We start from the raw sequence: 22,189 nt of genomic DNA, 5'->3' as shown, positions 1-22,189 counted from the left end.
TACGAAACATGTCAAGAATAAAAAACATCGTGTTATTTTTAAAAATAATTAAATATATATATATTCGACTTAACTTAATTTTATCAAATAAAATTTTAAATGAAAATTATTTTGGTAATTTTATAATATTTATTTATTGTTATATAATTATTATTATTACAAAAAAACCACTCCCGTATTTATTTTGTAAAGCTGCTTTCTAGTTTTCAAATATAAATATATATATATATATATATCTTGCCTCCAGTTTTTTATGCAAGCTGCGCGTTGGCAAGGCCTGTTATATAGTAAGCCATGATTCTAATCCAATAGAACACTTTTCCATATTTTCCAACTTTAAATTTTATTCAAAAAATCAAATTTTAAAATATTTTACAAAATAAATATTTTTAGAAATACCATTAACATTATTTAGTTAGTGGTAAATTATTTATACATTTTTTTATAATATACATATAATTAGATGTGTGCCATATTATATTATATGCGGTAATGGTGTAGTAGTAGAGCGCTCGCTTCATAAGCAAGGTTCAGAGTTCGATTCCCACCACGTCCCTGGTAGTACCACGCTCAACTTGTTTCTCTGGGCAGCGGCCTTGTTCGTCAAGGCTCGTATTTCGGAGTTATAGAGTTGAGAGAGGGTTTTAACCACAAGTAGCCTCCTCATGTGTAGTGGCCTTCTCGGCCTTGGGGAGGTGAATTATAAAAAATATATGACTTCCTCTTATTTATACATGATTAAAGGGTAATTAATTTTTATTTTATTTACAGATCATATAGTAATCATTTAATATTTATTAATTAATTAAATATAAAAATTCTGTCAAGTAACAGGAAACTAATTTTTACAACATGAAATCAGAAGCAACAATACAATAATGAGGAAATAAAAGGTTTTATTTATAAAAGAAAAAAAAGAATGTCTTTTATAAATATAGCCTTTTAAAAAAAATGTCTTTTATAAATGCATTTGGATTACAGCCTAGTAAAGTTTCTATACGTAAAAAAATGTGGGTCTTTTACAAAAAAATTAGCTTCAGTTAATAAAAATAATATGTCTAGTTATTGCTCCATAAGGCTTACAAGAAAAATTATTAACAAAACAAATTTTCAATTTTGGAAATATATTTAATTTGGAAAATTAAAATTTTTTTTTTTTAAGGAGGGGGGGGGGACAAGAAAAGCCTGATCTCCTCTCCCCTCCCCCTCCCCCCCCCATACTTTAAGCCTAACATAGGCACAAAAAAAATATAGATAAATTATAAATTTATTATTACCCTCAAAAAAACTTTAACAATATCTTTTTACAACATAAAAATAAGATAAAGCTAATTTTATCATAAATAAGTTTGCAATAAATTTTATGCTGACTCAGCATATATATAAACTTTAATTAATCGGCTGCATTTAGAAAAGTTGAAAAATGCAGTAATATATTTTTTATTAATAGCGATGTTTGATACCTATATTGTAAGTTATAACAATGTCTCAAATAAAATTATCAAGGTGACATCACCATTTTGACCATCAAAGTACCCCAAACTATATGCCTTTATTATCTAATTTACATGTAATTATGGTGGTCAAAAAAATTTTCAAATTTATAATTTGTATCTGCCATGTAGAAGATTGACTATGTACAAAATTTCAGGATGATGACTCATTTGGTTTATAAAGTATTGTTATTTAACAACAAAAAATATTTTGCAAAAAATGCTGAGTCAGCATAAATAAGAAAATTAAATCCTGAATATCTCAAGAACGTAAGAGGTTGGAGGTTCCAAATTTCAGATTTTCTTAATTTTTATAAACCCTATAACATATAAAAAAATTAGTAAAATCTAAAACATGGGGTGACATTTTTTGCTTTTTTCTGCTGATTTGACATGGAATTACCCATACGTATACTAAATGGGTATATATATATATATATATATATATATATATATATATATATATATATATATATATATATATATATATATATATATATATATACATATATATATATATATATATATATATATATATATATATATATATATATATATATATATATATTATATATATATTTGTAATTTCTGATGGAGATTTGTAACATCTGATGATCACTATTTGCGTGAAACTCGGAGTAATAATTTAAATAAATCGAGTGTTATAGTTATTCAGTTTTTTTACTATATATACATGTATATATATTTATACATTTATTTTATATATATACATGTATACATATATACATTTATTATATATATATATATATATACATATATATATATATATATATATATATATATATATATATATATATATATATATATATATATATATATATATATATATATATATATATATATATATATATATATATATATATATACACACACATTATATATCAGTCTTTTACAGGAAGGTGTGCAATCCCATGTCTTTATATGACCAGGCAAATTACATTTTGCTTTGACCACGGCTTTTGGCATATTTTTAAGATTTAAAAATACGTTACAAAAACTTTAACTTATCTTTAAAAAACTTAAATAAAGAAAAGAATTCTTAACGAAAGAGAAAAGAAAAAAAATTCTTAACTAAAGCAAAAACACACACAAACAAAAACAAAAAAAAAGAATATATATTTATATTAATATATAACCCAACTAAAACTAAACTCATCAAACTAAAATGCTTTGTCAATTTAATTTATGCATTAAAAAACCATTTTATTCTTTATTTTAACATTTGTACTTAGTTTTTTGTTTTTTTAAATATGTTTCAAAGGTAAACATTTATCATAAAAAATACATAATTATATAACTAAAAAAAAAGCAACAGTTTATTAATACTTATTATAAAAATTCTTTGTAAGTGTTTTGTTTCTCCATTAAAAAGCGTTTTGATAATATAAGAGCATTTAAGATCAAACTTATTTAATTGTAACAGCTTTCTAAAGCATTTGTCTTTTTTTTTTAACAAAATTTTGTTTATCTTTTCAAATGTATTAATTTTAATTATTATTATTATATTAAAATTTTGTTAAAGAGACTTTCGTTGTCGTAGAATGTCATCGATTATATAAACAAAACAATTTTTTATTTTTTAATAACGATTATTATAAAAAATGCACACTTAAACAATTTATATATTATAAATTAAAAATATATATACAACTGTCAATTATACTTTTAAAAAAAACCATTCCCAGTAAATTGTTTAAAAAAAGCGTTTCGCTGATATAAAAACATTTGTTAAGAAGTTTTGATGTAATTTATTTCACTTAAGCTATAATTAAGAATATTTTTCATTTAGCGGATTTTTAGAATATTTTTTGAAATAGCCGCAGTTAAACTGTCAAAGCAAAGTGTAATTTGCCTGGTCATATTAAGATGTGCGATCGCATGTCTTTCTGTGAAAGACTGTGTATATATACATATATATTTATTATATATATTTATATATAAGGGACCATTCTAGAAATAAAATTTGGGCAGCGGTAACCCCCTTCCTGAAGAAATTTAGGGGAAAATTGGAGTTTTTTCGCAAAATTAAAAAAAGGTTCTTGAACTTTATTTTGGGCGGCACCCAAATCGACACCCAAATATGGTTGACGCTGTCTAGAATATGGTCTAGAATAGCCCCTGTATATATATATATATATATATATATATATATATATATATATATATATATATATATATATATATATATATATATATATATATACACATATATATACATATATATACATATATATACATATATATACATATATATACATATATATACATATATATATATATATATATATATATATATATATATATATATATATATATATATATATATATATATATATATATATATAGATATATATATATATATAATATATATATATATATATACATATATATACATATATATACATATATATATATATATATATTTTATTCTATTTATTATATATATACATATATATATATATATATTTATACATCTACTATAGTGTATTTTTATTAGCATTTGCTCACTTTTTTTGCTTATTATAATCTTTACAGCTTTTTTAAAAAAAGAAAAATAATAAATGAAAAGATTGCGGCCTCATGCCAAACCCTCAGGCTATTTGTTAGGCGATGTATGTACAGAAAGCCCTGGCAGCAGGCTATTTCAGTATGACATCAGACTGCTCACCTGAATCAGCAGTATAAGATAAACTATATATATATATATATATATATATATATATATATATATATATATATATATATATATATATATATATATATATATATATTATATATATATATATATATATATATATATATATATATATATATATATATCCCTCGGAATTAGGGTCGGCATTCGGTAATGCTGACCTAACTGCCGACCTTGTTTGTGGTTGGCAAAAAAATTTTAGGGTTGTGTGTATATATATATATATATATATATATATATATATATATATATATAATATATATATATATATATATATATATATATACATATATATATATATATATAAATATATATATATATATATATATATATATATATATATATATATATATATATATATATATATATATATATATATATATATATATATATATATATATATATAAAGCTTCAAAAAATAACAATACATAAAGCTTCAAAAAATAACAATATATAAAGCATAAAAAAAAAACAATTTTTAAAAATTGCTTTGTCAAGTTCTAAATCTGTTCAGCACTAGATTCAAAAATTTTGGAATAAAAATTTTTTTAATTAAGCCTCAATAATTTTTTTCAATGTGTGTATGTATATATATATATATATATATATATATATATATATATATATATATATATATATATATATATATATATATATATATATATATATATATATATATATATATATATATATACATACACACACAATACTTTTTCATTACATTTTACACCTATAATTTGTAATGCTCAGAATTAAAACTATAAGAAAAAATTAAATACTATCTAATGATTTAGTGGTGAGTATTTCTTGTATTTTTGAATATTTTATTTCAGTCAAAGTTAGAAGAAGATCCTGGAGATTTTAGCAACTTTAAAATATCAAAGAAGACTGTTAAAAAGTTAATTGGTATTTATTTTAATTGTACAGTTTGATGATTATATAAAGTTTTAACTGAAGAAGCTTTAAAGAAACAAGTTTTCCTAATATTTTGGTAGTTTTTCTTTAATAAACAACTTTCTATAATAATAAATGCTTAAAAATTGATGTTTTTAAGATTTCAATTAAATATTTTTGCTATCAAATTTTGAATATAAATTTTATAGTTTACTGAATGAAATAATATAAATTTACTGGATTGAAATAATGCATGCACATAATTTAAAATGAGAAAAATGTTTTTGTTTTCATTTTAACTACTGAAAGATAGTAAGTTGTTAATGAGGCATAAGGTATTTTTCTTTCATTTTTAAAAAGAAATTAAGTTATTGTAAATAAATTGATAGCATTTACTAAAAGACATGTACTAAACTATTTTAGTATTTTTTGTTTTTGCATTGTGCATTAGTATGGTCATGATTGAAAATGATCAAAGAATGACAGTAGTTCAAGTCTTTAAGTGTTTGTATTAAATATCAGATAATAATTTATGATGATAATGAGTGAGAATTTATAAATATTTTTTTCATACTTGCAGAAAAACATGACATCATTCAAGTTAAATAAATGGCTACCATTATGGTAGGATGCAAATATTGTGTTTAAAATTGATGAAAGGATGCTGTTTTGTATTTTTGTATTTTGTACATTTATATTTTTATATCACTGTATTTTTCCTAAAACCTGACAAATTGACAAATGGAACATAGTCAATATACTTTTTAAAATTATATATTTTTTTCTTTAAAAACATAATCTATACAGAAAATAATAATGTTAACAGAAACATAAAAACATCAAAAAAGTTTGGGTCAATATATTTTGACACTGTTTATTTTTGTTTTTACTAAATATTTTTGTAATATTATTTGCTTATAAGGAACTGTTAAATATCCTCATTTGAAACCTCATTTTTTAGTATAGGTCATCCTCAGCATAAACTTGTTCACCCTGACATTTTCCATCCAACTGCCCTGCCACATAGGCTACAGAGCTTTCTTTAGACTCACATTATATATACATGTTTCATTTGAGGTTGCAAAACTGATTGGACCTTTATATGGAATGACCTTTTTTATTGGATTGTCCTACTTCTGATTCTAGAAATGTCGCAGCAAATTGAGTTAAGCGCTTTTCAAAAATAGAGAAAACATTACCAGCTGCCATAAAAGCATTTGTTCTTGTTGATTGTCTGTAAACAAAAAATTATCCTTTAATTCTCTCAATTTGTAGCTCATGAAACACAAGGTAACCAGAACCGACTAAAATGCTTGCCAGTTATCAACCATTCAGTGGTTTACACAAGAGCTTTTTCAGTAACAGTTTAGCATTTTTCTAATGACAGTTTTCTCTCCAAATAGTAAGATTCTATCTGTCTTTTATGTTATAAAATTTAGCAATTAAAGTTTTAATTAACAACAACTAATAATTAATAAATAACAAAAATGGACATAAGTTATATAATAATATTAAAAGTTTAATCATAAACATAAATAACTTTTTTGATCAACACTACATAAGGTAAGCTTCACATCATGTAGCTTTTTCTTGATTTTTTTTAAGTATTTGACAAAGTTACTTTTAGTAACTTACCAAAAGTTACTTTTAGCAACTTTGTGAGAAACTTTGTCAAATACTTGAAAAAATCAAAAAAAATCTGAAGTTTTATAGAAATAAAGTTCTTTTTGTTTTAAATTAGGTTAATGCCTTTTCTTTTAAATAGAATGCATTTCTCGCTTTAATAACTTTGTATCTGAATAGGAACAAGTTATTAATAATGCTCTGCAATGCTCGATTCTTGGTCTAATACTATTCATATTCAATATCAATGATTTCTAGAATCAACTTAGCAGTAAAAATATTTGCAACATGTTGCAGATGAGATAAAAATCTAGTGGAGTTAACACTTCAGAAAACAAACTTTGATAGCAAGCATTGTGAATTTATTCACACATGGTTCACGTAACTCAACATCAAAGCAAACAAACTTATGAACATCATCCAATACAAATCTGTCCCTCATCTATTTTATTGATGAAAATGACTTAAAAAGTATCAAAAAAATTAACAATATTAGGAGAAAACTTTGGTTTTCAACTTTCTAATGACCTAAAATACATGAGTCAAGCATTAACCTGCACTGCTATGGCAAAAAAAAGGTTAGCAAATTTAAAGCACACCCTTGTTAGCAGAAAAGTAAACATCTGGAATAACCTCTACAAATTATATGTTTGCATCCAGCATATTCCTCATCTGATTACATGCATTGCAATGACAATGAAGACAATGCAATTAAACTTGTACAACATTGTTACAAAAATTCTTTGAAATTGGGCCACTACAGAAGAGGAGACTACTTTCAGTTTTTGTTTTTTCAATTTTGTACTATCCTATTTTAATGTTTTAAATGTTTTACAGTAAATAATATTCATTTTTTAGCTAACTAGTTAAATAGTTATACAGCTCAAAAGATTGTTCAAATATATTATATTTGATCATTATAAAAAAAGTTAACTTTTATCTGGTCATTTATTTAAGTATAAACCAAATAAAAAGTTTATGCAAAACATTTTATGTAGGTTTGAGTAGAACTATTATTAGTAATTTAAATAAATTTATTAGCTACTTTTTTGTGTAGAAATAGCTCCAACATTTCGAGACTTTCAAATTTTTTTTTGTGTATTATTAGCTCCAACACATGAAGGCTTTCTAAACCATTTTTTCTTAAACCATATTGTATTTTCATTCTCTTTTTTTAGAATAAATAAAAATTTTAAATGACAGTTTATTTCAATGAAGAATGTTTGAGTGATCAATTGTTAAAAAAATGGCACAGATAAAAAGTCAAAACATGCCAAGTTCAATTATCAAATATAGATCAGAGAGCTGTGACAAGTCATGGAAGGGAAAAAACATGTTAGGAAAGTTAAAACCAGTATCCTGCTACTTCAAACCTGCACAGTCTACATCAAAATATTAAGGAGTTCTTATAGTTGATCAATCTGATAAAACTTGTGCTCTGGCTCCCATACTATCTGAACAAAAATCGCAAATTTTAAAATATTTTTTTTGATCACATTTGCCAACCCAAATCCAAACCAATTACAGCAATTTGTTTTTAACCAACTTTCATAATTACTAGGTTTATTTATTACTATCACTTCTCTATTACCTCATACTACCTTTAAAAAGAAAAATGTCATGGGTAAAAGTTCTTAGTTTTAATTCTACCCAGTAAGCACGGTACCTAAAAAAGACGTCCAAAACGTTCTAAAGACATTAGAAACACTCCGAAGATGTTTAAAAGACTCAATATAAAAAATTAAATATCAATATAAAAATCAAACATCAATTTAAAAATGTAAATTAAAGAAATATATGTAATGCTGTAAGAATGTTTCCATATGAGAAGCCCATCTGCAAAAGGCGCTTTAAAAAATGGAATTGAGTTAGAGAATTTTTTTTTTGGCTTAATTCCATTTCCAGATTCCAGACCAATCAAAAGAGTTTTTGTCCTAAAAATAGACAAAGAAAACATTGATTTCTGTGGATGCGCAACTACGAGTAATTCAATTTTTAGCCATATTCTCAAAATCAATTTACTTTGACTCAGTGCATTTTGCAAATGGGCTCCTAATATATACTTGACTTGGTTATTAAGAAATGCTATTAAAGGATAGTTATTTGTTGAGTACAAAATTGTTATAATATTCATTTTTATCATGTTTTGGCAAGACTGTAACTGTTAGAAAAAATATTAAAAAAAAATAAAAGTTCAATAATTTATTCAAAAAATTAGTTAAACAATCAATGAGTAAAATTTGTCTACAGTTAAAAAAACAAACATTCTATTCCTTTAAAAAAACACGAGAGCCAAGAGCTGCTTGATTTTTGTGACTCCGGCTCCACCAGAGAACAGTGGCTCCACGACTCTGGCTTGACTCCACAAGCCTGTCTGCTATATCAAAAAATGTTTCCTGATAACATAACTTTTAAATCTTATGAGATGGGTAAAAAAAAACTTGGTTATTAGTTTTGAGTTTAGGCATTGTTTCACATACTTTTAAAAGAAATATCTGGAAATTCCTTTTTCGTTTGATGAAATACTTTAAAAAGAAATATCTGGAAATTCCATTTTCGTTTGATTAAATACTTTTAAAAGAAAAATCTAGAAATTACCTTTTCGTTTGATAAAATACTTTTAAAAGAAAAATCTAGAAATTACCTTTTCGTTTGATGAAATACTTTAAAAAGAAATATCTGGAAATTACTTATTCGTTTGATGAAAGCCTGAATGATTCTTTTCAAAATTGGATCTAAGCACTTATTTATAGAACATTTTTGGATCTAAATCATGTTGGTACAAATAATTTGATTTAAATTTTTGGGCTACCCTCCATGATAAAAATTACTTAAAAGTATGACCATACCTTTTTCAATGATTAGTTGCATAAATTTGACAAAACTGTGTACAGATGGCCATAAAATAAACTAGTTATTACTTGATCTTATTAAAAAGCAGCCTGAGCAACTAGAGCTATCTAAACTTCTTAAAATTAAGATTTGCAACATGTAATCCATGGTGCTTTTAAAACTGCTTTTCAATCAAGGAAGTTAATGAAAGCTTCATGCAACTTTTTCCATGGTTCTCCTGCCAGGAGAGCTGATTATGTAACTTTTACTGAACTAAAGATAAATTAACTTTCTCTAAATTAAATTTTTTTGGTTACATTCCTAGTTTGTTGCAGAAAAACTTAGTGAGATATCAGACTGACACCCTAATGATTCCATCTCTTTAAGGATTTTTTTTAACTGATTAAAGCTTAATGAGTTTGATAATTAAACAATATGTTTTATGAGGCATCATCAATGAGAGACGATCTCTGAAATTTTATTTCACTAGAAAGCAGAAGTTTCTGCTGTTAATATCAACGACAATTGGTTTGCTACAGAACGTAACGTTATGGAATTAAAGGAGAAAAGGTGTGATCTCAAGATGTGATTGATATATTTAAGAAAGATTGTTGATTTATAGTTATTTAATTTCTTGAAAAAGTTTAAATTGATCTTCTTTTCTTGAAGCAACTAGTTATATCAGCTTAGAGTAATTCTATTTTTTTTCTAGTTATATCAGCTTAGAGTAAATTCTATTTTCTTTAGGGGGTAAGCATGTCTGAGGGTTAATGTCAAAGTTTTAATGCTAAGTTATTGAGTAGAAAATGACATAAATGTCAGGGGAATATAAGCTAAAGTTCATTAAAAAAATCAGCGAATTTTATTCCAGAATTATAGCGTCAACCCTGTATTGTCAACACTGCATTGTTTTCTTATTACCTTATGTTGTATTGTTTTATGTTGTTAACATAAGTTATGTTTTTTTTTAGCAAATGGTGTCAATAAACTATTTCCTGTTCAGTATACAACATATAATGCTATACTTGATGGTTCAGATGTGATTGTTCAAGCCAGTAAGTAATACTTGTAATTATGTCATACTTATAATTATGTGTAGAGCAATAAAGTACCAAAATCATATAAAATGTTTTGTCAACACATTTGAAAAATAAAGATAAAATCTCTTTTATTTGATAAAAATAAAAAAAATAAAAAAAAGTTGTATTTCATTCTTTGAGCAAACTCATCAAAGTAACTTATAGTTGGATAAAAACTTTTTGTTTTGAAGTAAGAAGTACATGAACCTCTTCAGATGTACATGAACCTCTTCAGATGTACATGAACCTCTTCAGATGTTCATGAACCTCTTCAGATGTAACTACTTAATTTTGTAGGGACAATTAATAGACTTATTTTATATTTTAGTCTTTTCTAATATTAGAACATATAGATAACAGGCCTTGTTATGAGAATCTATTGCATAAAGAAAATGCCTTAAGTTAAAAAATGTAACTTTAACATAGCTTTGGTATTTATATTCTTAAAAGTTGAATCGTGTCATTAGTATATTTTAAAGTACCCATTGTAATTAAATTTAATCTTAAACCACGTTACAAATCATTTAAACTAATATAACAAAAGTTACTGATGAAATCTTAATTCTGTAATTAAAAAAGATTATATTTTATATATTTATTCCTTATAAATTATTCCTTTATAACTTTGCATAATATTGAATTAATAAGAAACAAAATAATTTGAATATGTTTGTGAAAAGAATTTTTTTAAACAAAAACACTTCTCCTTTTTTAAAAGAAAGATAAAGGTTTTAATTTGCTTCCACACATTTTAATCTATGATGAAGAGGCTTATGTTATCAGATAAATAAGAGAAAAATTTCTTTAACAAATACTGCAAAACTAAATTTAAATTTTTAATTTTTAAATTTATTTTCTTAAATTTTTAATTTAAAGTCTTTAATTAAAAAAAAGTTTATATAAAATTATCAGTATCTTTAACAAATATTGACAGTTGCTGTTAAATGCTTTTTTTTAATGACTTAACATTTTCAGTATAAATGTCTCATAAATGATATTAAAACATAATTTAAATATTCTAAAATAAAAAGTTTTTGCTCAATGTAAAACTGCTGAACCGCTTATGCAACTTTTAATTTCATAACGAAAATTTGAGCTGCATAACGCTTTTTAACAAGGTCTGTAAATAGCTGCATACCTTAACTTTAATGTTAACATGTTGATTGTTAGATGTGACAGGTTTGTACCTAATAATATAGGATAATCAAAATGGTAGTTAGACTTGTTTATTTTTAATTGATAAAAGCTACCAATCTCAATTGCTAAATAATATAATATTGTAACATTATAACAAACTACATATATCTTTGTAGTTGTTGTAATATTTTATCACATAGTTATCAGGGGCTATTCTAGGAAAAAAATCTGGGTAGCGGTACCCCTTGTCCTGGAGAAATTTAGCAAAAATATTGCCAAATATAAGTGTTTTCTCAAAAAAAAATATTTGCCATTAAAAAAAGTATAAAAAAGATATATACGAACGTCCTCGATTTTTAATTTGGGTGGCGCTCAAATATGGTTGATGCTATCAAAAATGGTCTAGAGTAGCTAGTTATATCTATATTATCCTATTATATTTATATCTTTGTATCATAGTTCAGTATCTTTGTATCAAACAATGTTAGTATAATATTTTATCACATAGTTACTTATTGTGCAATATTAATGCAACATGTCAATATAGTTAACTTTGATAGGTTTGCAGAAATAGATGTTAATATATTAGATAATAATGCATGTTTATGACTTCATCTTTGTTTTTATTACAATGAAATGTTTAATGAAAGCTTTGTTATAAGAAACTTGATGAATACTTTGACTATAAATATGCAATAATTTCACTACAAAATAAAAGAAATATTATAAAAATTGGATGCAAGGGAAGCAAGATGTCAGGAAAAAAAAAAATAAAAAAAATTTTTCTCTGCCCTGAAAGTTATCTAAGACACATATATAAACTATAAACTTAATTTAGTAAATGTAAAATAAACCTTTTTTTTTTTTTTTAAATAAAATATTGATTTTAAAATAAAAATAATTGTTCTATAGTTTATTTACATATATTTTACTTTATATATTTATATTTATAACTAATTTAAATACAGCAATTAATAATTAACTAAATATATAATTAATAAAGTATTAATATAGATCAATTAATGAGTTTAAGATAAAAGTGAAATATTTTCAAGTGATTTGATAATAGTCAGATGTAGCAACCTGCTACTGACTAATTAAGCTAAGAAACATTTTCTTACTATAAACTATTTCTTTTTTTTTAAATTGCCATAATACTCTAGCTTTTTTTATGCTCAAATAGCATTTACTTCAGAGTTTTCTTGGTATAATTTTGTAAAAAAAAAAAATATATTCTTGTTTGCTTTTAAACAATAAGTCTTGTTATCTTTGTCTAACTTTATGACTAGGTTACTTTACTGAATATAAGACCATTTAAATTTTGTTATAATTATTTATATAAATAACCTTTGAAGTACCTTGTTATAAAAAACTAAGCAAAATTTTTTTAATGAGTATCATATTTTAAAGATTGATTTAAATTAGATTTATATTATTTATAGCATTATTATTGTGATATATTATAAAAACATAAATATATTAATTTAAAAAGTTTGTTGATGTAACAAGTTGTAGCAAATCAACTATTTGACTTTCTACAACTTGTTCTGATTATTTGCAATTTTGTGACAAACCAAATGCAACTAGCAATCCTTGAGTATTAGATATTTTTCTAATATAATATTAGAAAAATATCTAATACTCAAATAATATTATATTATTTGTTGTCAGGTTTTTCACAACAATCAACAAAATTGTTTGAACACTAATGGTACGTGCATCCTTAAATGGATGACATTTAACAGAGAGGATCCAACTGAAATCTCTAACTGAGATCATGACAAATAAAAAAGACTTTACAACTTGTGAAATAAATATGTTATCAAAGTAATAACACTATTACAGTGTTATTACTTTTATAACACAGTGACTATAGTGTTATTACTTTTGTAGTCGTAAGTTTATTGTTTTGTTTTGTTTTTTTATAACATTTTCACCAAAAAGTTTAAGTTAATTTGTCCCATGAAAACCGAGTACACAGTTTTGCATAAAGTAAAATTTTAAATACCAGGTATTTTTCTAGATTTCAAGGTTTCAACCCTTGACTGAGAAGCAGATTGAGCACAATATTTGTTGCATTAAAAATAATGGATAGAATGGTGGGGATTAAATTAAATACTTTTAGCTATACTAAACAAGACTAGTGCTACATTACTTCCTTGATTTATTGATTTGGTGCTAATTTCTTAACGTAGTGGGATGGTGAGAGTTTGTAGTTTATACACATTTTAATCAATAGTAAGAAAATAAACTATTATCTAATTTTTCAGGAACTGGCACTGGCAAAACAGTGAGTAATATATTTTTTTATAATACATATTTTATACTCTGTATAGAAAAAAAACTTTTTTTTTAATTTAATTGCAAAAAAATTAATTCTTGTTATTTAATCATTTAAAATAACTCGTTATTTATTTGATTATTTAAAAATATCATTTAAAATATTTTAAATGTTTTTTTTTTGTTTAGCTTGGGTTTGCTCTACCAGTTTTGGAAAAATTAAAAAATATAGATAGTGAACAAAAACGTAAAAGTCCCCTGGTAAATAATTCATAGTTCAATTTTTATTTATTTTTATTTTTTTATAGTTTTTATTTTTAATGTTACCAGGATTTTGTAATAGCTTTAATCTTTTTTATTTTATTAGGTGCTAACTCTTGCCCCAACAAGAGAACTTGCAATACAAGTAAAGACTTTTCTAATATGTATTTTTTTAAAAATTATTTATCAATACTATGTATGAAGTAGAATTAATTTTGATACCTGAGGTTTTGGAGCCAACACAATCCAACATACTGTAGTTTGACGATACATATAATCGATATACGTTTTTTTCTTTATGTAATATAAAACTAGTTTTAAGATATGTTTTCTATATTAAATACTCTCATTCTCTTTAAGAAAAAAAATGTTACAGACAAAAAAATGTTTAGAAATTGTCTCAAAAAATCTTAAAGCAACAAACTCTTTAAAATTATGTTTGTAGTTGAACAATGAAGGAGTTTGATGCATTAAACCTTTTGAATTATAGTAATTATTTTAAAAATTTTTTTGAAATTTTTTTTAATTTAGTTAATTATTTGCGTAAACAAATTTTATCTCTTGACCCCTTCTTCATCTATTAGGTTGGTGTAGATTTATTTATAATACATCGTTTCCAGTTTATGATGTTGAATGCTGGATTTTCTTGACTCATTGTATTGGTTTCGCTTGTGTCTCTGTTCTATTGACTAGACATCTCATTCTATTATCTCTTAATGAGGGTACAGCTCTAAAACTATACTTTTAGATCTTGTTTGTTTCAGACATCTTGGTCTCGGAAATTTCGGTCATTTTTCTATCTCGGTCTCGAAATACCAAGAAAATAAATGTGAAAATATAAAAACAGAGATTACTGAAAATTATTTAAAACCTTCAAAATTTCAGCTTTCGTTTTTCAATGAGAGAAGTGTTAAAAGGATTTTGAGTAAACAAGAGTCCTCAGCATAAATTTTCTCATGAGGAACTAATTTTTCACGTATTTCTCCGAAGAAAACAGTTGAAAAATAAAAAACGCTAATTTTGAAGATTTTTAATACTTTTCAGTAATCTCGGTTTTAATGTTCTTAAAAATCGTATAAGTTGCAATTGCAGTGCAATGTTTCTCATTTATGATTCTGTTAATAATGAGATTTGTCGCATAAAAAAATGTAAAAATATATTGAATAAAAAGACTGTATCAAACTAAAAAGTAATTGTTTATTAAATTTATTCATAAAAAAGTTATTTTAATTTATGAAATTTGGTATAGCAACTGCAACTTAAATGATTTTTAAAATTGAACAGATTCAGATATTGAAATCGAAAAAGTTGTGAGAGGAACTTAGTTGAAATGGCAAAACTACTGTCTCGTTTTAAAAAATGCTAAGTTTCACGTTGAATGCACATTGTGTCCTAAAGGTGCGAAGGAAAAATTCATTAAACGAACAGACTACAATACAAAACAAATTCACACTCATTTATGGAAGTTCCATCAATATCGCCATGTTCCTTCTGCTGACAAATGTGAAACTAACATTGACTGACATTTCTTGCAAAGCTAGCATCTAATATTGGACTTAGTTTCAACCAAACTGCGAATCTATTGGTGCAAAAGCTGATTGAAAATTACACAAAGGTTGAAGCTCCCAAAAATGTTGAGAGAGTTCGTCAGCCAATTTATAGCTCATCAGCATATGCGAGGGACAAATGAAGGAAACAATGCTGATAAAATCCAATGGAGGAAAGTTTTTTTATGTGAGTGATGAGGCAACATTTAAACAAGTTAAAGTTATTACCATCCATATTTTTGGACTCAACAATTACCATCAAAATCTTGGTATGATTGAAGTGGGAAAAGAATGTGATACTAAAACCCTTTTGAGGTTGCGAAATTTTCAATTAATGACCTTCAGCATTGATCCTGACCGAGATTGCATTGGTTAAACTATGGATGGGGCAAGTATTTGCACTAAATCACATTTGCTATAATCATGGAATCTATCTTTGTGTGACACTAGTACTAAAACATAAAAAGATAATCACAGATATCTAGCAAACAAGAATTTATAATCAGACAAAAGCAAAGAAGAATCAGTTACAGAGAGTGACATGTCAGCATTTACATCTCAGAGTTTTTGCAACGCACCATGCTTGCTTAGTTTAGATACAAACAAAGAAGAAGATAAAGATGAAAATAAAGCTGAAGCAAATTTTGATGAAGAAAATGTGGAGGATGAGGAGGCATTTGAGTAATATCCTGCATTGCCTAGTACTAAAACTCTAGAAGATGTTTGAACTATTGGAAAAAAATTTAAATACATACTTAAATTAGTCAAAGAGCTTCAAGAAAATCCTCAATTTCTAAAGAAATTATTAAAGAAGCAAAAAGACTCTGGCTTAAACATTTTTCACTCCATTCAGTAATGATGACAGTGATGATGTTGTGGAAATTACATCTGAAGCTCATCAGACAGTTGAACTGACTCCCAATGATTTAAGTTACATTTTCTCGCTTCCTTAAAACGTCGAACAACTTTAAACTTTGTTCCAAAGCTCAAAGACCTACCTAGAAAGAAAAGAGAATCCAATGCCTGACAACAAATCCAAGTCACTGATCCTAATGATTTGATTGCTGATGAATTTAACAGCTACGTTACAACTGGATTCAAATCAGAAAAGTTATGCATGTTAGAAAATGCGTTGAATTTAATCAAGCCAACATTAATTCAATGTGAACAAAATTTTTCAATTAGTAAGAAATGGGAAAGAATGACAGCTGCAACTTTGAATGACTTTGAATGAGTCTTTTGAAAAGTTTTTTCAAGAGATTAATTTGATAAATGTAGAAAACTCATGTAAAAAACATTAATATAATAATAATAAAAAATTACAAAACACAAATTTTTGGAAAATTTCAGTTTATTTTTATAGTTTTTACACTTTTGAAAAAATCTTGGTTTTTTCTCGGTTTCGTATGAGACCTTGTCTCAGAAAAATATTGTCTCGTATGGACCGAGAACCAAGGTGAAAAAAACCTGAGATTCTGAAAGTATACTATATTAAAATCTAAAACTTATTTTTGTGGTTCTTAGGCCAGCTGGTAGTCAGGTTTCCTGAACTCTGTGGTAGTTCTCAGAGAGGCTGATTCCAACAACAGCTATAAAATATCTGAGTACTAATAGTGCCATAATGTGCATGGATGGTGTCCCTGTTCGCTCTTTTGGTGTGCATTATGGAGGTTACATTTTAACCTCTTTGTTACAAGTGTTTGTTAATAATAATGAAGCAATTGCTTGGACTATTAAATAGTGTACTGGGTACTACCTGTGCTTTGAGTCAAATTCTTTAACCAATTTAAAAAATAATTAAAGTATCAAAAACTATACAAAAAAAAACGTTGTCATCGCCAAGTTCTCTAAATCTATCATTTATTAGTATTTGTAGTCTTCAAGGTAACTTTTCTTCTGTTGAGTCTAATCTTTTGCAAAGTTCACCAGACCTACCTGCTCTCTGTCAGACTAATTTGAGTTCAGCTGTTTCATCTTGTGATCTTAGTGTTGTATGTTATCTTCCTTTAATTCGTAAAAACTCCAATAGTCACATGCTTGGCCTGTGCATTTACATTTGTAAAAATTCACCCATTTGTGAGGAAACTAGGTTTTAATCCACAGACTACTCTTTTATGTGCTTTCATCCTTCAGCCATTAACATTGTTGTTGGTAACTTTAATGCATTACACTGAGTGGCTTGGTTCTAGTGTCAATAACTCAAGACCCATCTTTTGCCTTTCTTAATCTCTAACACAAGTAGTCAACTTTCTAACTTGCTTTCCAGACAATCTGAATCATTTACCTTCTCTACTTGACTTGTGTCTCGTTTCTGTCAGTCTAGTCAGTGCTCAGTTTCTCCTCATTTACCCTTAGGTGCTTCTGATCATGATTTGATCTAAAACAAGTAACTTCTTTTCATCATCAGAATCCCCATATCATTGTAACTCTTACAACTACCTTAAAGCTGACTGGAACTCTTTCTGTGATATTCTTTGTGAAAGCCCAAGGGTAGAAACCTTTTGTCTTTCTGCTGTCAAATGTGCTTCTTGTGTAACTTCTTGGATTCAGGCTGACATGGAATCCTTTATCTTCTCTCGATGATTCCAAGTCAAGCCTCACTCTTCTTCATGGTTTTCCTCGCATTGCGCTGCTGCAATTTCCAATCGAAACCATTACTTCCATATCTATTGCCTAAACAATTCTCTAGAAAACAAATGTCTGTTTACTATTGCTAGAAATTGTAAAAAGCTTTTGTCTAAAACCAAAGCCCGCTATTATTAGATCACAAAATCTCGTATTTTATCTAAAAAAATAGACTCTAGAGACTTAAAAATCTTTACCATTGTCTATGATAAAGGCAAATCTGTTATAATTCCTCTCTTGCATGGCTTAGATTTTTTTATCTTGCCTAAAAACAAAGCTAAATTGTTTGCTAAAACTTTTCATCAATCTTGCCTCTTGATTCCACTAATCATAACCTGATATAGTTGACAAATAGGTTGATCTATTGCTTGACATTCGTATCACTCCAGTTTCAGTATCTAAAGTGGTTTTCTGCTTAGACTCTTCTACAGCTTGTGGTCTGGACTACATACCTGTTATAATCTTGCAGAGGTGTTCTTTAGAACTGTCGTCTATACTTTAAAACTATTTAACAAGTGCTTATCAGAGTCTTGTTTCAGTCTGCTGGAAAGCGGCATAAGTTATCCCAATTTTTAAAAATTCTGGAGAGTGATCTGACTGTCTAACTACCGTCCCATTAGTCTTCTTCCTATCATAAGCAAGGATTTTGAATCTTTAATTAACAAACGCTTAATCTCTTATCTTGGATTTTGATCTTCTTGTTCAACTGCTAAGTTGTTAGCAGTAATAACTAATAGGTTTTATCGTGTATTAGTTAGTTGTGGAGAGGCTAAGGTGGTTGCTCTTGACATTTCTAAAGCCTTTGGTATAGTTTGGCATGCTGATCTTCTATAAGCTTTTTTCTTATGGTGTATCTGGTAACATCTTTAAAATTATTGAATCCTTCCTTACCAATTGTAGTATAAAAGTTGTCCTTGATAGACAGCCCTCTTCTTTATTTCTTGTAACTTCAGGAGTTTCTTAAGGTTCTATCCTTGGCTCTATACTTTTTTAAATTTATATTAACAGAAATTCTCCCATCTAAGGTGGCATTTTTCACTAATGATACTACTACATTAAAGCTTGTCTTGATAAGAAGCTAACACTCTCTGATTGCATGGTGAAGGCATTTGAGCTCGAAAAGAATCTCACTTATGCTTCAGCATAGGGCTCTCAGTGGCTGATGAACTTTAACTCTATTTGTTTACAGCTAATTGTTATTGCAACAATTTAAATCTTCCTATATTTATGAACGGTAATGCGCTGTCGGCTCTTTTTCTTTTCCAATAAGTACTATAATGGGCACTGCTCTAAACTGCTATGGTTTCTTGTGCCATCTACTATAATTCGTTCTCATGTTACTTGTCATTCAATTAAGTCTCAACCCTTTACTGTCACTGTTCCTAAGTGCTCCAAATATTCTTATTTGTCTAGTTTTTTTCATCGAACATAAGTTCTTTGGAATTCGCTCCCTTTATCTTGTTTTCCTGATTTATATAGTTTGCAATCTTTTAAGTCGTCTGTTAATTGTTTTCTTGCTTCATAAATTTCATTTTTTCTCTTCCAGTAGCATCCATCTCTAATAGTGATTGCTTGCAGCCTTTTTGGAAATAAAAATGTTTAAAAAAAAAAAATTTGCTTTTATGCTGCTTATAAAACATTTTTACATTTTTGACAAGTTGCAGAAAAACAACTAATTTTGTCTCACTTTACTATGCAATTCTATGTGTGATTTTATACTCGGCTTTGGTCATCTTGCTACTGACATGTTGGAGTGACAATGAGGGAGTAGCATTAACATTACAAGCAAATGCTTGTAACAAGAGTAAAATTAAATTTTGTATTTAATAACCAATTTTTTTAATAAATAAACTGATAGCTCGCCCAAAAATCAAAAGATCTCGTAAAAAGCTGTTTAGAGGAGCAGCTCACATGGCTTGCCATGTTCGTTTTATGAGAGCTCCTACACTCATTTACTCCGCTGGCCTGCGTGAGTAAATGATTGCAGGAGCAGAGAAAAGTATATATGCGTTAGGTGACAATTATTTTTCCAAATATACGAGTCCTCATTGTGTGGTAAAAAACTTCAATAATCTCAATGCCAGAAATATATATTTATATTATGTGTGTGTGAATGTGTGTATGTATGCGTGTGTATATATATATATATATATATATATATATATATATATATATATATATATATATATATATATATATATATATATATATATATATATATATATATATATATTAGGTTGATCCCAAATTACATAGGAAAAATTCAAAGTGTTCCTAACCACTCTCCACAAGTCTAACTTTGTTCTTCTAAATTGGACCAATTTTAGCAATTTAAGGGATCAATAGGATTTCAATGTTTTTTCTTGTCTTTTACCTTTGTTTGTGTTCAGTTTATTTGTTATTTTTTAGGTGGTTCAGGCTATACTATGATCTCAGTAAAATGTTTATTCCATATTTCTACATCAGACTTTTTATTTTTTCGTTTACTTGCTATTGCTGAACATAATCATTTCTTTCATCACCATAACAACTATTGAGAAAAAACATCTTTTTTTCGTTGAAAGAAATTGATGTAGTAAGGTATTTTTTGTTGCTCCATAAATTTTAGATTAACAAATGTCATATTTTATATCAGAATTTAGTTTTTAGAGACTTTTAGAAAATCTTTAACATTATCAATAATATTTCACCTTTCATGCAGGGATCTGATTTTATTATTTTTTCCGAGTGTAGGGCAGGACTATTTTTGATACTTTTTCTCTAAAATATCTCACAAATCTTTTGACCGCACTCTTTCTGATATCCCAAAGAAACAAGTTGTTAGATTTCAAAATTATTTTAGCTTCTATTGCTAAAGTTATTTCTTACTTATACTTTTCTACAGTTTATGGTCCTGACAGCATTCTTATCAAAAATTACCAAGTGTTTAAACAGTTATTGTTTTTCCTGTCAGTAAATTGTATCTGTGATTCCAATTTTACAAAAGCCCTCGAGTTCACTTAATTTCAGGGTCTTAATTTCAATTATTAACTATTAACTTCTAACTTCTGCTGCTAATTTTTTAACTGTAATATGCAGATACTTTTATATAATTAATTTACTATTTGTTTTATTAGTTTTATTTTAACTTTAAAAAGTTTAAAAAAAAATTTTTTGTTCAAGTTTTTATTAGTTTTGCAAAAAAAAAAAAAAATTTTTTAATTGTTTTAAAAAATTGATAGTTGTAAAATGTAAAATTTATTTTTATTCTAGAATTTATTATTAGTTGCAACTCCATTAACATAACTATAAATTATTAGACATCAAAACTTTTTGTAATTTTTTGTTTATTTTTTGTTAATTTTGTTTTATAGATCTGCAAAGAAGTTGAAAAGTATAAACCACGTCAGATGACAATTTCATGTTTTTATGGTGGCGCACCGTATGACAAACAAGAACAAGAATTGAGAAATGGTATTGACTTTTTAGTTGGAACCCCTGGAAGAATATTAGATCACATAAATAAAGGAAGATTAGATGTCTCCAAATTACAGTGAGTTAAAATTGTGATAATATAAATACATGTATACATAATTAAAAAAAAGCAGGTAAAACTAATTTTTATTTTTTCAAAATTAAAACAACTTAAAATCTAACAAAAAAAAAAAAAAGAAAGTATAACAAAGATATAGCAGCACTCTATCATCTAAACTTAAGTAAAAA

General features: G+C 26.2%; 1 protein-coding gene across 1 annotated transcript in view; it reads left to right on the top strand.

The window, feature by feature from the left end:
• LOC100212430 (nucleolar RNA helicase 2) overlaps positions 1-22,189 on the top strand; it is a 60,265-nt gene that overhangs the window by 11,647 nt on the left and 26,429 nt on the right. Inside the window, exons 2-7 of the mRNA XM_065795563.1 lie at positions 5,043-5,115; positions 10,530-10,613; positions 14,045-14,064; positions 14,244-14,315; positions 14,422-14,460; positions 21,841-22,019. Coding sequence (XP_065651635.1) covers positions 5,043-5,115; positions 10,530-10,613; positions 14,045-14,064; positions 14,244-14,315; positions 14,422-14,460; positions 21,841-22,019 — 467 coding nt within the window. The remainder of the gene's footprint in view (positions 1-5,042; positions 5,116-10,529; positions 10,614-14,044; positions 14,065-14,243; positions 14,316-14,421; positions 14,461-21,840; positions 22,020-22,189) is intronic.

The sequence above is a fragment of the Hydra vulgaris genome, chromosome 04 (assembly GCF_038396675.1).
Source record: "Hydra vulgaris chromosome 04, alternate assembly HydraT2T_AEP".
Taxonomy (NCBI): domain Eukaryota; kingdom Metazoa; phylum Cnidaria; class Hydrozoa; order Anthoathecata; family Hydridae; genus Hydra; species Hydra vulgaris.
Note: the sequence above shows the minus strand (reverse complement) of the source record. Positions and strands in the feature narration are given on the sequence as shown.